The sequence below is a fragment of the Acanthochromis polyacanthus genome, chromosome 5 (genome assembly GCF_021347895.1).
Source record: "Acanthochromis polyacanthus isolate Apoly-LR-REF ecotype Palm Island chromosome 5, KAUST_Apoly_ChrSc, whole genome shotgun sequence".
Lineage (NCBI taxonomy): Eukaryota > Metazoa > Chordata > Actinopteri > Pomacentridae > Acanthochromis > Acanthochromis polyacanthus.
The window spans coordinates 4,413,744-4,430,362 of NC_067117.1; the positions used below are offsets into that span (position 1 = coordinate 4,413,744).

Here is a 16,619-nt window from a genome sequence, read left to right on the forward strand (position 1 = left end):
TCCATTTCTATTCTTCACACTACGCACTTGTGAATAAATTCCAGCCCAGGAGAAAACAAGTGAATTGTAGGTGTTGCTCTATTACATCCTTTGTTTGAAAAGCAATAAAAGTGCTCGAGGGGGGGAAAAAATGAGGTGAACGACGCAAAACAACTTAACAAAGAGAAATAATGTTTCTAGGGTGTCAAGAATTTGAGGGCCCTTTGCTAGTACATGTTGTTTCAATGACCTCTTGTGCTCCGGCCTTTCCTTTCCCAGACCCTGATACAGGCTCATTAATAGCTCCACGGGGAGTTTGGGAGGAAGGCTCAACCAGGACTGACCCTTGAAGTGGTCGAAAGTCTTTCTTTCAGGTGGTCGAGGTGAACAATGTCTGTTGTTTGAGGAAAACCGATTTCTTTTTGCCGCGGCGTCCAATATTCAACTGAACAGCACTGATAAATCAGCCAACGTAGGAAATCAGCATCTAAGAAGTCTCTTAGCATCTTATCTCTTGGAGTGCAGACGTTACTCTATATCCTCTTCCAGCGCGCATGCCGTAGCGGGCGTGCACTGAATTACTCTGACCTTGCAAGTGAGCTCGGCACATGACAGAGGGGTGGAGAAAGCATCGAAGGGGCACGGCACAGAGTCCCTCACAGCCAATAAGAAGTTGACTGACCTCCCCATTTAGCAGCGCAGTGTCCAGATGGTCCAGCTGTTTAATCTGAGCGCTGAATGAACCCAACTTTTCAACTTTATTCAGCGGCGACAGATGCGGTCCGATGCCGAGGTGCCACTGGCAACTTTTGGACTGTCATAGCGGATAGAGACCCATAGATCCCTTCTGGAATATCTGTGATGCATATGCAGTTTTTTTAACTTTCCTTTGATTTCATACATACTCAAAGCCGCTCAGTCCCATTCAATGATGTCTGCAGTGTGTTAACGTGCCTCCGAGACTTTGTTCTCTGCAGAGCTCGTCTGTCTCTGATCAAGAGCTCCTGCCAAGGTAAGACGCTCGACACAGACGCACATTTCACATCAGCCAGACAGCACTTTATGAATGTCCACAAATGGTCAGTTTTCAACCAGATATTCATGGGGACAAAATGCATTCCTTGTTATAACAATGCTTATTATGCGAGTGTGTGATTTTCCTGAGCAAATATTCAACACACTGTTCTCATCTATAATTAATCGGACAAATTCACCAGTTCTCATAAGCGGCATCAGAAATCTGCGGTCAGAGGAGGCCCAAAGCGAGGCTGCAGGCGGAATGAATGGAAACTCTTTTACTAGAAGCACAAAGATTTAGCCAGAGATGTAATATTTTGTGTTCTTCCAGCATCGCAAAAGCTCCTTTTTGCTGTTAGTCTAGCCAACCTACACCATCATCACTATCAGTTCAAACAAAAACACGAATCTGACTTCATTTGAATGTTATTTTGTTAAGATTAGCTGCTTCAGATGTTAAACTTGGGGTCAGCACTGCAACAAAGTGGATCATATTTGTCAGAGTGAGTTAAAATGAATTAGTTAAAGCCTGATTTTCTGTAAGCACAGACACCAAATCCTGTTTTTACAACTACTAAAGCCCTTCACTGAGCCCTTCCTGCTTTGTGCTGGTATGTGTGTGTTGTCAAGTGGCACTTTCAGGCCGCCTACTTTCACTACTTTATTTAGATCTTAACACCGTGAAGGGGGTTCTCCTCTCTGCCCATTCGTCAACTCATTTCATTTTTCTACCTGGCTTAAATGGATTGGCTCTGCGGTTTTTACTGAATTCTTTGAGACTTGGCTCTCCATTTTATAGCCAAGCGATCAATCCTGAGTATGAAATTATCTGTTTTATTCATTATTTCCGCAGTTTTGCCATTTTATCAGGAGGGTCCTGTCCGTCTTAACTCGTTCCTCCATTCATCATCTAATGTCAACCACTGAATTTTTCATTCTTTAAAAACAGAGACAACACTGTCTGCGCTACCACTAAAGGACATTTCCCCAGCATGCTGTCCTATTTGAGAGGCGGCATACACACTGAGAATGTTTTAACTTTCCTTTCTTGTAATTTTGCAGATCAGTTTTCAAAGTGAAAAAGGTGACGGTGCATTTTTCTACTTGGCACTCAGGTTTTTGTACTCATCAGGTCGACATTCCTGACCTACGCTCCTATAACAGACACACATACAGACTAACTGAATTTAAAGAGAGAGTTTCAGTGCAGCATTCGCTCTGAAAATGTTTTAACCTTACCTTTAGTTTTCAAAGTGGAAAAGGTGACGGTGATGAAACCAGCCAATCCAGACAAATCCTGCATGAAGCAATATGACAAGTAATTCAAAACATGCTTAAAAGAACAGGAGGCAACATGAAAAAGAGAATCAGTTATGAAAAAAATAGCATTTATTGTGGATAGTTAAGTATGCATGTGTAATACACTTACCTGATATCAGTCTGTCTGGAGTGAGACTGAGAGCTCACGATCAAAGTACAGAGTTGAAGGTAGGACACATTCAGCTGGAATTAAGAGGAAATAAACCATCAGGAAAGTTGCAGCATTTACCTCTCCACAAAAGCACCAGTTGACATCTTTGCATGTCTGTTTATAATAATAAAACACATTCCTTGTAGTTCAGAGGAACTTTACTCAAATCATCACACACTGACGATCTCTTTGTGCTGACATATGTCACCTTTATATATCATCTATATGCACATTTAATAAGTTTGGTTACCATCTGATTTAGGGCTGGGCGATAAATCAAATTAATTCGATTATTTGCATTTTTAAAACCTGACGATTTGAAAATTTGTCAAATCGTAAAATCAAGGCAAGCTTAAATATATAACAATACAGATTCTTCTTCTGCCTTTCATGACTTCTGCACTGGCGTTTGCTTCCGCCTCTCATCTCCTTCCGCCAAAACACTCACACCCCCGTCATGGCAGACAGAACAGCAGACGAAGAGTTGGTCGCGAGAAAAGCATAGACATATATAGGTAGACGCCTCATAGGCTGTCGAGAGACGTGCTTACAGCGCCGCCATCTTGGACCGGGGCCAGCCGAGGCAGCGGTGCATAGAAGTCTATGGAGGAGAGAGGTACTGCTGAATCTAAAAGTGGAATTATTCGCCGAATTTTGAACCGATTGCCAAACTGTTTGATTTTTAAAAATGTCACACGTGTAGCTACTATACAAAGTGCTCGGATATTTTTTTACAATGCTGGTTTTGCCACTCAACACTTAGATGCCGGACTTCTGTTCAGCCTATGGATGCTCTAATGAGCGCTGTAAGGAAACAAGAGCTCGTGGGATGACTTTTCACATGTAAGATGTATGTAAGGAATAATATATTGTTAGCAGGTTGTCATAGCTAGAGTGAAATAAACGCCGAGAAGACGGATAGAACCCCTCAGCTCCGTGTCTGGCTTCGACCCATGATCTAACCAGCTCTCTGCATCATCCTGTGTATTACACAGCTGCTTACCGGTGAAATAACTAATCTGAGGCAATTTTTTGTTTAAAATTCGATGTTATGAATCTAGCGTTCCTAGCAACTTACTGCAGTAATTGGTGGGTTAGAATACAGCATCTGATTGATCTAATAGCCCTGATTTATGATGGAACTATTTTTGTTGTAGACAATTCTTTTTCTCTAGCTACTTTTCTCACATGTTTAAGCTTTCCCAAAGAACGTGATTTATACACGTGATATAATAGTAATAATAACAGTAATAATAATGATAAAAATAATAGTAATAATTATTATATCAATTATTATTATTATATCAATAATAGTAATAATTGATATAATATAGTGTAATATAATTGTATATATAAGTGTAATTGATATAATATAGTGTATAATGTAGTAATAATAATAATTATTATTATTAACAGTAGTAATAATAGCAGTATGGCAAAACCTGCATTGTAAAAAAATATCCGAGCACCTTGTATAGTAGCTACAAGTGTGACGTTTCTAAAAAATCAAACAGTTTGGCAATCGGTTCAAAATTCGGCGAATAATTCCACTTTTAGATTCAGCAGTACCTCTCTCCTCCATAGATGTCTATGCACCGCTGCCTCGGCTGGCCCCGGTCCAAGATGGCGGCGCTGCAGGCACATCGCTCGAGTGGGCAGCCGCAGTCAATGAGGCGTCTACGTATATATGTCTATGGAGAAAAGGGCCTCATGTTCCATCGATTATATCAGCGCTCGATTTAGACGGTCGCCAGGTCGATATATGGAAGTGGTTCGGCTTTGACAAGCCTGACACAGAACAAACTACAGTCATGTGTAAGGTTTGTAAAAGCACTGTGAAAACGAAGAGTAGCAGCACAACTAACCTCTTTCAGCACTTCCGGCAGAGGCATCCTAAAGAATGGGAAGAGTGCTGGAAGCTACGGGAGTGCGGCATGGCTAGCACTAGCCATAGCAAACAGACCGCAAAGAAACAACAAAAATCCATTAAAATCGTAATTGTCCAAAATTGAGATTTTATTTTCTGACCATATCGCCCAGCCCTAATCTGATTATTTCAAGCAACCCAGCATGAAAATAAACAAGAGGGAAACTGTGAGCTCTTATTTCTCCTCACTACCTATTGCATCTGTAGAATAATGCAAAAGGCACATTTACAGCTGCACAGCAGCAGCTAAAACCCCAGCTCAATAACAAAAGTTCTTTAAAGCATTAAATATTCACAACTTGCTGCACACAACTGGCTTATCCAATAAGTTTCCAGAGCACTAAACCAATTCATCAACCAAATCAAGTCCTCCTTGGCTTAAAAACACTACATCATCACCCACTCTAGAGCACAGCCCTGAGCTATTGAGCAGCGTGGATTCAACCTGTGCTCGCGGTCTGATCGATGCTCCCTCTGGATAGTCTCCCCTGTGTAAACAATACAGTAAGTTGTTTGACTCTGCAGATGGACTCTTATTCATCACCTCTAAAGTGAAACTGTGGGAGATCAGCGAATACATGCAGAGAGCAATTCAGAGCAAAGCAAGCCCAGAAATGGCATCCTTAATCTTAAACCCTGTCACTGAGTTTGGAAAATGGTTTCTGAAAAATCTTGTTTCTTTTCATATACTTATTAGAAAAGCAGACGTGCTCAGAGTAACACATTGTTCTTCATATGAGGCATATCCTGTATATCGCATGGAGTAAAACTACCGAGAGGCCTTCAGAGAGTATTAAAGAAAGTTAGTTTTGAGATCAGAGGCCATGAGATAGATGAAAACAATAAAGACCAATGGTGTCAGACGGCAGTTAATGTGTGTATCGTCTACATAAAAAGCAAATTCTTTTTTGAAATGTTCAAAAGCTGTGTCACCCACTTCATGGTTAAAAAGATTTTTTTGTAAAGTTAAGGGGTGAAAAGGGTTCCTTCACAGGTTTGTTTTTAAGTGTCTGTCATTGGTCTGTGTGAACATAATGTTCTGTCCTCACTTTTGAAATACTTGACATTAGCAGCTTTGAAAAGTTTTAAAATTTGCATATTGACACCTTTAGCAGCAGGAAAACTTCACCGACATTTGTTTTCAATGGTTTAATTAGAACTGAGTAAAAATTGCAAAAATGTACACTCAACAAAAATATAAACGCAACACTTTTGTTTCTGCTCCCATTTTTTAGGAGATGAACTCAAAGATCTAAAACTTTTTCCACATACACAATATCACCATTTCTCTCAAATATTGTTCACAAATCTGTCTAAATCTGTGATAGTGAGCACTTCTCCTTTGCTGAGATAATCCATCCCACCTCACAGGTGTGCCATATCAAGATGCTGATTAGACACCATGATTAGTGCACAGGTGTGCCTTAGACTGCCCACAATAAAAGGACACTCTGAAAGGTGCAGTTTTATCACACAGCACAATGCCACAGATGTGGAAGATTTGAGGGAGCGTGCAGTTGGCATGCTGACAGCAGGAATGTCAACCAGAGCTGTTGCTCGTGTATTGAATGTTCATTTCTCTACCATAAGCCGTCTCTAAAGGCGTTTCAGAGAATTTGGCAGTACATCCAACCAGCCTCACAACCGCACCAGCCCAAGACCTCCACATCCAGCATGTTCACCTCCAAGATGGTCTGAGACCAGCCACTCAGACAGCTGCTGAAACAATGGGTTTGCAGAACCAAAGCTGATCTTGAGTTCATCTCATAAAAAGTGGGAGCAAAAAAAAAAGTGTTGCATTTATATTTTTGTTGAGTGTAGTTTACAGTAAATATGTCAAAGGTGAAACTGAGGGGAGGGATCAAGGAACTCAAACCTGCAAAAATGAATCGCATCACAACAGCCACGATTCACTGCTACCAATTATCTGTTGATGAAATTATTCTAAACCCTTTGCAAGGTTCCTTTCAAGGATATATGCAACAAGAACTAATCTTAGATATAAAGTTAGACTGTTGCTGATATAGTCCATCCTCAAATTTGCTTTAAAAACAGTGATTTGATGTCAAATAGCTGAGGACAAAAGAAACACCAGCATACATAAGAGACAACAGATCAGGCTGATACATTAATAGATGGAAATATTTCAAGTCATTTCATGATCTAAATCCTAAACATGTAACTCCTAACATCCATCCATCATCTATACACCACTTAATCATCATCAGGGTCGTGGGGGGACTGGAGTCTATTCCAGATGACTTGGGGTGAAGGCGGGGAACATCTGGACAGGTCACTAGTCTATCACAGGGCTACAAATAAAGACAAACAATCACACTTACATTTACACCTGCAGACAATTTCATGTTCCAATTCACCTCAGCATGTATTTGGACAGTGGGAGGAAGCCAGAGAAAACCCATGCATGTCCAGAAACAACATGCAAACTCCATATAGAAAGATGCCAGAAACACAGGGATGAGAACCAGGACCTTCTAGCAGCAAGACGGCAGTGCTAACCACCAACCCACTGCGCAGCCTAACTTTAAAGAATTGAACTGTTTTCAGTTTGTTCTCCAAAGTTCTGCTGCGTCACAAAAACAAACATATCAAAAATGCTTTATGGAACACTGAAGTGTAAATTATGTCTTCAAACAATCACCAAGAGAAGTCAGCTTTCAGGGCAGCAGGATTTATTTATCAGCAAAAAATCCAGGAGTAGTTCTTAGCAGTGATAACAGCCCAACAAGAACTGAAGATACTGAGCTGTGCACCGTCTTTTATGCTGTGAGCGTTGGTCATTTTTCCACAACTACAGGGTGCATGATAGAATGAATGTGACAGCTTTGACACCATTATACCTTTCTGAATCTATTGGTCAGATCATGATGTCGGATCTTCACATTTCACCATAGATCACTTTACAGAAGACATTAAGTTATCATCAGGTCCAGATATGTTCAAACTTTTTGCTTCACATTTTACTCTTATTGAGATAGATTCCATGCATATTATTTTAATATACGTTAAAAGTTCTAATACCTTAAGTTTACACCATTATGTTCTGAGTACATATGTTTTACTTCTGGTCTTCAGTCTAGCAGCATTTGCCATATTTATATCATCTCTTACTTTTACCACATCGTACCAAAAAAAATATTACACTACAATACTAACAACTAAGCAAATTTCTTTGCTGCTTCTTCTGTCTCCAGGAGCTGTGAAAAGTGTTGAATTTCAACGAGGACTTTTGTGAGGAAAAATGCCGGCTGCCATTGGTGGTCCTGTAGGCTACACACCACCTGAGGGTGGCTGGGGATGGATGGTGGTGATCGGAGCCTTCATCTCTATTGGGTTCTCCTATGCATTTCCCAAGTCCATCACTGTCTTCTTCAAAGAGATTGAGGTGATCTTCAATGTGACGAGCAGCCAGGTGTCCTGGATCTCCTCCATCATGTTAGCATGCATGTACGGCGGAGGTGAGCTACAACCCAAAACAAGCTGCCCAACACGGGTTTGCTAACACTTGACATTTAGCACATCAAGAAGATTTATAGACTGAATCAATTTCCAGCTCTTAGCACAAATGTAAAAGATTTACTCCTGCAGTGTTCAGTTAAAAGTCAATCCACTGCTTTTAGCAGGAATGCTGGCTCACAATGTAGTCTTTCAGTCACTTTGTCCACAAAGAAGCTATGGTTTCTCATAATTATTGTGCAGACTAAAGCAAACATTTCAAACTGAGCTATAACAATACTGTAACTCCATTGTTGGTGTTGCAACATTATCTGTCTCTGGAGCACATGAATGGGTCTGAGCCTTGAATACCTGCGGACTGTTTTCCTTTGTGCTTTGAGAGGGAAAAACCATCAGGGGGTTTTGGTTGCGTTTCTGCCCTGATGAGATAAATGAGACGCTGGATGATGTCACACCGGCCTGGTCAGTCAGGTAATGATAAGGCTCTATTCATCTGCATGATATTCAACACGAAGAGAACAGTTCAAAGAAACTCCTCCTGTCCCACAAGACCGTCTGCTCTGAAATCAAAACACTGCACTTCTCTTTGCTCCAATGTGTGTTACACTAGAAAAATGATGACACAGGCATCTAATCTCAGGGAAGTTTGAGAAAAGTTGCCTTAGTGTAGCAAACACCATATAAAAAGACTTCCCATCAAATGCTCTTTTCTGGCCTAAGTGTAAAATGTATCAGTGTTTATTTCTATATGTAACCCACCTATCCCTATGTTATATAGGAAAGGGCCCCAAGTTGTTTTTACAGTTATACTCTCATATGAAAAGTTTTACTTGACTCTCTTTAGTTCTTGGATCTATACATCAATTGCAACACTAATTCCTGAGCTAAATTATTCAGTGCAATATGAAGAGTAAACTATTTTATTGACCATCTAAATAAATAACTGCACCACAAATAGTCAAACTACAACAAATCCCATTTTAATTAAACTCCAAACTTGTGGGAAATGTGCATAAACCAGTAAACACAGTCACAAGTTAGTTTCACAGCAACCCAACTTCATAATAACAACAATTAAACAATTGGAAGAATCAGGTTAACAGTTTTTACTTTCTTTGAAATTGTCCCTTTAGTTATGGTGTGCACACAGTAATTAGTCTCAAAGCCAGCAATTCAATCCAAAAAACCCAAGGTGAAAGCCTGACGTGTTGCCCGGGATTCCACAAAGCAAGCTCCACAGTTCTTCAGTCAATGAGCAAAACAAAAACAGTAAGAATGATACCTTTGTAAAGCAAACTGTCAATGTCCAGTGACTCCTACTGGTCCTTTAGCCTCAGTCTCCAAGCAGATGGACTGACGACACAAGGCAAACCCCGGCGGAGCTCTCCTCTTATTCTCCCACGTTGCCAGAGGAACTCTGAGCTTTTCCGGTCACTCAGAGCGCTATCTGGTATCCCTCTCGCACTCTCCGGGTCGGAAACAATCCAAGATAGGCCACGTGGCTAGCCGCGTTAGCCAACTGAAGCCACAGTCCGATTGTAATGCTAATTAGCTTAGCCACTCACTTAGCTAATGAACGAAAGGATAACAACAGAACATAACTTCAAGTAGAAATCATCTGTCGCTTACTCAGCGGTATCATTGCACGTCGTTTCACAGACTATAGTACAGAAACATGCAAGCAAACTCAGCAATATGAGCATAAAGCTCCAGCATTAGCGCTTGCTGTCGGAAAATGTGCAGTCCGCCTGGTCTTTAATTCCATAGACATAATAAAGAGTAGACGCCACATCGACCGCTACTGCCTATTGGGGCTGACGAGCGGTGGGGCCGCCATCTTGGTCCGGTCATCCGCTCCACTCAGCGCTGTTTGACAGCGCATTTAATCCATCTTAACTGTGAATATTAAACAGATTTTCACGCGTTTTTTATTTTGATTTTTTTGCTGCAAACGTCATACATGTAGCTATGATACAGGACAAATGGTTCGGCGTATTTTAATATCCATAGCGGGAATAATAGATCATAATAATAATAATAATAATAATAATAATAATAGGTAATAGAATATTCTGATATTAAGCTCGACTGTAGACAGGTATTTTGCAAACATTGTAAACACACACACTAATATATGTTAGAGAAGCAGATAATGGCAGTAAAGTCAATTATTTTAATAATTTGAAGAGACAATATATGAATATGCTATCTATACATATATAAACAAAATACTGACTAATGAACACATATTTCTATATAAAACAATAGATAGAAGTTATATATCAGAGAAAATGAATATATATAAATCATAGATGGAGTGTCAACATCATTATATCAGAGAAAATTATTATATAAATCATATATAGACTATCAATATAATTAATACATATATATTACAAAAGATATATCAGAAAATGATAATATATATATTGTTTTATATAGAAATATGTGTTCATTAGTCGGTATTTTGTTTATATATGTATATATAGCGTAATCATATATTGTCTCTTCAAATGATTAAAATAATTGACTTTACTGCCATTATCTGCTTCTCTAACATATATTAGTGTGTGTGTTTACAATGTTTGCAAAATACCTGTCTACAGTCGAGCTTAATATCAGAATATTCTATTACCTATCATTATTATTATTATTATTATTATGATCTATTATTCCCGCTATGAATATTAAAATACGCCGAACCATTTGTCCTGTATCATAGCTACATGTATGACATTTGCAGCAAAAAAAAAAAAACGCGTGAAAATCAGTTTAATATTCAGAGTTAAGATGGATTAAATGCGCTGTCAAACAGCGCAGAGTGGAGCGGATGATCGGACCAAGATGGTGGCCGTATTTCTCGCTGCTCTGCAGCCCGAGCGGCGTCTACTCTTTATTATGTCTATGCTTTATTATGTCTATGTTTAATTCTCTCTGCATATACGTCACTTCCTGTTCACAGGTCAAAGGTTACAGATCAAAGTACAAACGGGATTACAATTAAATATTTTAACCATGAAATAAAATATTAACAATTAAACATTTTAAGCATGAACTTAACAATTTTAATCACAATGAAATGTATGGATTTTAACATTCGTTTATTAAATTATTTATTGTAGGCTATTCATTTTTTATCCCTAATTTTGTCAAACCTTGTTCCAACACCATTACACTACAATGTATGGAAATTTTAACCTGGCTACATATAGACAATTAATTAAAAGTGGACTAGCCTTGTATTTCTTGCATTGTGTCCATAGTTTTGAACATCCGTCCATCCATCCATCCATCCATTCTCTATACACCACTTAATCCTCATTAGGGTCGCGGGGGGTGTTGGAGTCTATCCCAGCTGACTCGGGTGAAGGCAGGGGACACCCTGGACAGGTCGCCAGTCTGTCACAGGGCTACATATACAGACAAACAATCACACTCACATTCACACCTACGAGCAATTTAGAGTAACCAATTAACGTCAGCATGTTTTTGGACTGTGGGAGGAAGCCGGAGTACCTGGAGAAAACCCACGCATGCACAGGGAGAACACGCAAACTCCATGCAGAAAGATCCCAGGCCGGGAGTTGGACAGGGGATGTTCTTGCTGCAAGGCAAAAGTGCTAACCGCTACTCCACTGTGCAGCCCTCGTTTTGAACATATTACATCAAAACAGACCTGCTTATATTTCTGCTCCATAAATCCTGCAAAACCCGATCCCCACATGCTACTTACTTACACCAGGACTGCATTCCAAAGGAGAGCAAAGTATCACATTCAAGTTAAGCCCTGAGAATTCTGTGTTTCATGCAGAAGAATCAAGGCTGTTGATTGTTCAGCAACGTATTTCCTTAACGAGTAGCTGCAGAGGGATATGCAGGAAGTAGAAACAGAAGTTAAAGTTCACAGAGTTAAATAATAAGAGTATGCGATTGTTCTTAAGTTGTCTTTCACTTTACACCATGTCATTTACAGTGCTTTATCACATAACTGATCAAAGTCGTGTTTGCATTTCAGTTTTTCTTGACTGTAAAAGTGAGATCAACATGTTCTAACAAGTTGTGAATTGCCGTTGTCTCAGTGTACATCTTCAGGTGTAACGACTCCTAATTAGTGCCAACATTTTGATATAAATACACTCTAATGAAGGCAAGCTATGTGTGATAATTGATATTTTAGAGTTTGGGAGGAAGTGTTTGTCACTGTAGTGAGCAGTCGTCAGCTGAGTCTGTTGCTGTCTGTACGTTAAACATTCTGAGCACATCAGCAGGAGAAGTTCATTAACGGCCTACTGTTGCGTACCTCTGTACTCCTTCAATTTTTGATTCATTACATTCATAATATTCTACATTGGTTTGTCTCCAACCTTTTTATCCTAAGCAACCCTCCCTGCAAAGAGAAGGAAAGAACTCATTGTTTGTGTGGAGACTGCCTGCATTACAATTTAAAAACCCTTTGTCTTGCACCGCGCTGGCAAATGAGTCTGGACAACCTCTAAACAAAAACTGTCAGTTTCCATTTAGGTTCGCTGGGTAGTGCAGGGATTTGGCAGGGAGGCAGAAGTGTCTTCCATGTGGATCCTCATACTCATTTAGGCTGGTTGTTATAAGTTGCAGATGGAGATGGTGTTTTGCGACCTGAACCGTCGTTGAATTTTAGTCATTTGTCTACAAGTCATAGTAATTTTCCACAACCGATGTCGAATCCAACATCCTTGCATCTTAAGAAGTTGATTTACTGTCGCCTCATTCAGTCAGTCTTTCTGTGAAACTGGCGCTCCAGGTGCCAAAAGGTGTGTGAAAGAAGATGTCAGTTGTTATTTTAACCCACAAGCATACATCAGTACCAAAATTTCCCCCAAAGCACACACGCTAATACCTCCACCCACTCGTCTGAAATGAGATTCTTCCAATAATCACCCAAATGTGTTTGGAGTCCATTTAAAAAGAATTCCCAAACAAATTATTCCTCTGTCATTTTTTATGAATCTCTGAATCAACTAAATGATCGTTTCATTGCAGCTTTCGTGGTTTTTCTGACAGATCGCATTATTAATGGCATGAGAACACATCTACTGCAGTGCAGCACTGACAAAAATGATTGCAGAAGTTGTTTGAATTTGCTGAGCCTCTGCATGTGGCACTATAGCCCTCTGGTGGTCAAATGTGGAACACTGCATGCTACTTAAATGAAGAAACACCACCTCTCAGTATCTAATAATGTGTGTGTGAATATATGTGCAATGTTTTTTGTGCCTCAGGTCCTATCAGCAGCATCCTGGTGAATAAATACGGGAGTCGGCCTGTTATGATGGCAGGAGGATGCCTTTCTGGATTGGGGCTTGTTGCTGCCTCTTTCTGCAATTCTGTTGAAGCACTGTACTTTTGCATTGGTGTAGTGGGAGGTACCTAATTTTAACTTTCTACATTTTCAAGTTTGGTCATGACTCACCCATTTTTTTTCCCACTGTGCACTGTTGCCATCTAGTGTTGCTCTAAGATAAAAACACCCAGGATTGCTGTGAATTTCTCAGCACTTTTCTATGCTCAGAACTGTCATTTTATGCAGTTACACGTTTTAATTGATTCTTCCAGGTTTGGGATTGGCCTTCAACCTCAACCCTGCCCTCACTATGATCGGGAAATACTTCTACAAGAGAAGGCCAATTGCTAACGGGATTGCCATGGCCGGTAGCCCTGTTTTTCTCTCTACTTTGGCTCCCCTGAACACCTGGTTCTTTGACCAGTTTGGCTGGAGAGGAAGTTTTCTGATCCTGGGTGGCCTGCTCTTCAATTGCTGTGTCGCTGGATCCCTCATGAGGCCGATCGGACCAAAACCCAAACCTCCAGAGAAGACTACTGAGAGGAGGACCGTGATGCAGACCATAAACAGCTTCATCGATCTTTCTTTGTTCAAACACCGTGGCTTTTTGCTCTACATCATGGGCAATATCATCATGTTTTTTGGTCTCTTTGCACCACTGGTGTTCCTCTCCAATTACGCCAAGAGCAAAGACATCCCCAAGGAGAAGGCAGCTTTTTTACTCTCTGTGCTGGCTTTTGTCGACATGGTTGCCCGGCCCTCAATGGGCATTGTCGCCAACACCAAGTGGGTTCGGCCCAGAATACAATACTTCTTCGCTATCTCCGTGCTGTACAACGGTGTATGTCATGTTCTAGCTCCAGTGTCAGTAGACTACACAGGCTTTGTTATTTATGCCATCTTCTTCGGGTTTGCTTTTGGCTGGCTGAGCGCAGTGCTGTTTGAGACCTTAATGGACCTAGTGGGAGCCCAGCGCTTCTCCAGTGCTGTTGGGCTGGTCACTATTGTGGAGTGTGGTCCTGTACTGTTAGGGCCCCCACTGCTCGGTGAGTACACCACGCACCAAAAGAAATAGAAAGATTACTTTTTAGTTTACCAAAGGTTAATGTTAACAACACAAAAATAATGAAATGTGACTTTTTGTCCCCACAGGAAAGTTCAAAGACATCTACCATGATTACAAGTACACGTACCAGGGCTGCGGGATCGTCCTCATCGTCTCCAGCGTCTTCCTGTTTGTGGGAATGGGACTGAACTATCGACTGCTTGACAAAGAGAAAAAAGAGGAGGAGAGGAGGGGCAGGATGGGAGTCCGAGAACAAAAGTCCAACAAGGACAATGCAGCCAAAGAGGTGGCAGAGGCTCGGAGCACAGAGGACACCATCTAATGTTCTGATCAATGTCAGCTGACTTATTTGTTCAAGTCTAAGCTGTCAGTGAGGTGGATGTTCATGAAAAATAGATGCTTCTGTGAAACAGGCCACATCAACATTCCTCTACTGTTTCATAATGCACTGTATCTGAAGAATGCCACAGAAATCATAGTCTCACTTGCTGTTCACTTTAAAACATTTTCACACCCATTAAAGCCCTTTAAACTCTAATAAACTATCCACATGAAATACCTCTTATATTCGTATTGAGAATGGTAAATGTGTTTATTAGATTACTAGTCTTTTATTTCACTTGTAGGATATTATGGCTTCTCTTTAAAGTCAGGTAATTACACGGTAACTCGTCTTAAATGTTGTTGCCACACATTATATATAGCATCTTAAGCTTCTTAAATGTACCTGATATTTTGCTCCAGAGCATAGCTTTATTTTTCAAAAAAGAAACATTTTCCCTGTCAAAGTGCATAATGAGAGTTTGTGCCACACTTTGCTTGTCACACCATCTCTCAAGCATCTCATTTATAAAGACGTTTTCCTCTTTTCCAAGACCTGGCAGCACAATGCCATTTTTTAGGCTTTGCAGACATCCTCCTTGTCACTATAATGAGGTTCATTCTGCAAATGTATTAATGCTTATTTTCAATTTCTCTTTGAAATGTGCTTTGCTGGGCCATTTTTGATAGTGGATTATGTCAGTTATAAATAATTCTGAGGACATTAAAACCTTTTGCATCGCTTTGCATGTTAACGTGATATGACAATGAGCCACTGGCTGCAAGTTACTACACATATGCATGTATATAAAAGCTATACAAACATGGAACACGTGAGAAAGTCAAATAAACGGCCACTTGACAGGAATATAAAAGTCCACTGTGTTCTGTGTTTTTCATGAATTGGAGACAGAAAAAGAGGTGTGCTGACAGTATTTAGTCAAAAGTGGCACCATAATGTACCGTGTCTTTCAGCGATTATATTAGATGGAGAAAATACATCATTGGGTTTCCTGTATAGGCATTTATTAAGACAAATGTCTCTGCAGCACTAAGTCAGTCTGTCAGATTATGCTCTTGCCTCCTCACACGGAGCCAAGTGGCCTTAATTAGAATATTGGCAGGGCTGGAATAACTTGTGATTATTTTTTCACTGACTGAACACTGTAATCATAACATGTGCCAAACTGATTATGTAGTCGTGATGGCTTCAAAGATACAGATTAGTGCAACACTGCTCTTCTCATTACAATGGCATTCTACCAGCAGAAGCAGCACATCTCTGCGCTAAAGGCCACCTGCAAATGACATTCTCCATGTATCACCTTCATCCGCTTGTCCAATTAGAGCGTAGCTTTCCTAATAGGAGCTAATTTCTAGTAATCATAAAACAAAAGGTGGGAAGACACACACATTCATCTTTCAATTCAGCAGGTGACAGTTTTGCTTGTTATTTATATGTTGCTTTTGGAGGAAAGCCTTCAGAATTCAAATCTGTACTTGCTAATAATAACAACAATTATAGTTATTATTACACATCAGGAGAAGTTCATTAAAGGTCTATTGTTAATAATTATCACTAATAATATTAATTATAATTGTTATTATTAAGTTCCTCTAGGATTTTGCGTGTTTTTGTCAAGAATGTTGCGGCCTAAAATGCCTGAATTCACGGGCGCTATTACAAAAAAGCCATTTAAGCTGTTATGCTTTCAGCGTTTTTGTTGCAAGACACACTGACAATTGCTAAAAAATTGCATTTTTTTACTTTGTTTTGTATAATTCATTAAAAATCAAAGGTAACTTCTTGCAGTAGGAATAAAACTGCAGTCTTAATGGCAAAAAGGCTCCGAATTACAAAACTCTATCAAACTATGCATTATTTTTGGAAGGCCCCACAAAAGCACTCATTCTTTCACAAAAGCAAAGCTTTTTTGGAGCTCAAACTCAGTAGAAACCTCGAGCACAGAAGATTGCAAAACATCAATAACAATGACAAAACCTGAAACCAACCCATGACAAAAATTTTTTTAAAAACAGT

The 16,619-nt window shown here is 39.9% G+C and overlaps 1 protein-coding gene across 1 annotated transcript; it reads left to right on the forward strand.

Annotated features, from left to right (window-relative positions):
- The first annotated feature begins 658 nt into the window (after window positions 1-658).
- Window positions 659-15,456, forward strand: slc16a1a (solute carrier family 16 member 1a). Its single transcript, XM_022200647.2, has 5 exons — window positions 659-991; window positions 7,610-7,873; window positions 13,130-13,273; window positions 13,464-14,237; window positions 14,344-15,456. Exons 2-5 carry the CDS (start codon window positions 7,657-7,659, stop codon window positions 14,577-14,579), a joined length of 1,371 nt encoding a protein of 456 aa, XP_022056339.1. The 5' UTR covers window positions 659-991; window positions 7,610-7,656; the 3' UTR covers window positions 14,580-15,456.
- Window positions 15,457-16,619: the final 1,163 nt, after the last annotated feature.

Excerpts from the sequence above, each read along its gene's own strand:
- slc16a1a (XM_022200647.2), top strand. The coding sequence starts at position 7,657 with ATGCCGGCTGCCATTGGTGGTCCTGTAGGCTACACACCACCTGAGGGT. Across the intron at positions 7,874-13,129 it reads AGCATGCATGTACGGCGGAG|GTCCTATCAGCAGCATCCTG; the intron begins GTGAGCTACAAC and ends TTTGTGCCTCAG. Across the intron at positions 13,274-13,463 it reads TTGCATTGGTGTAGTGGGAG|GTTTGGGATTGGCCTTCAAC; the intron begins GTACCTAATTTT and ends TGATTCTTCCAG.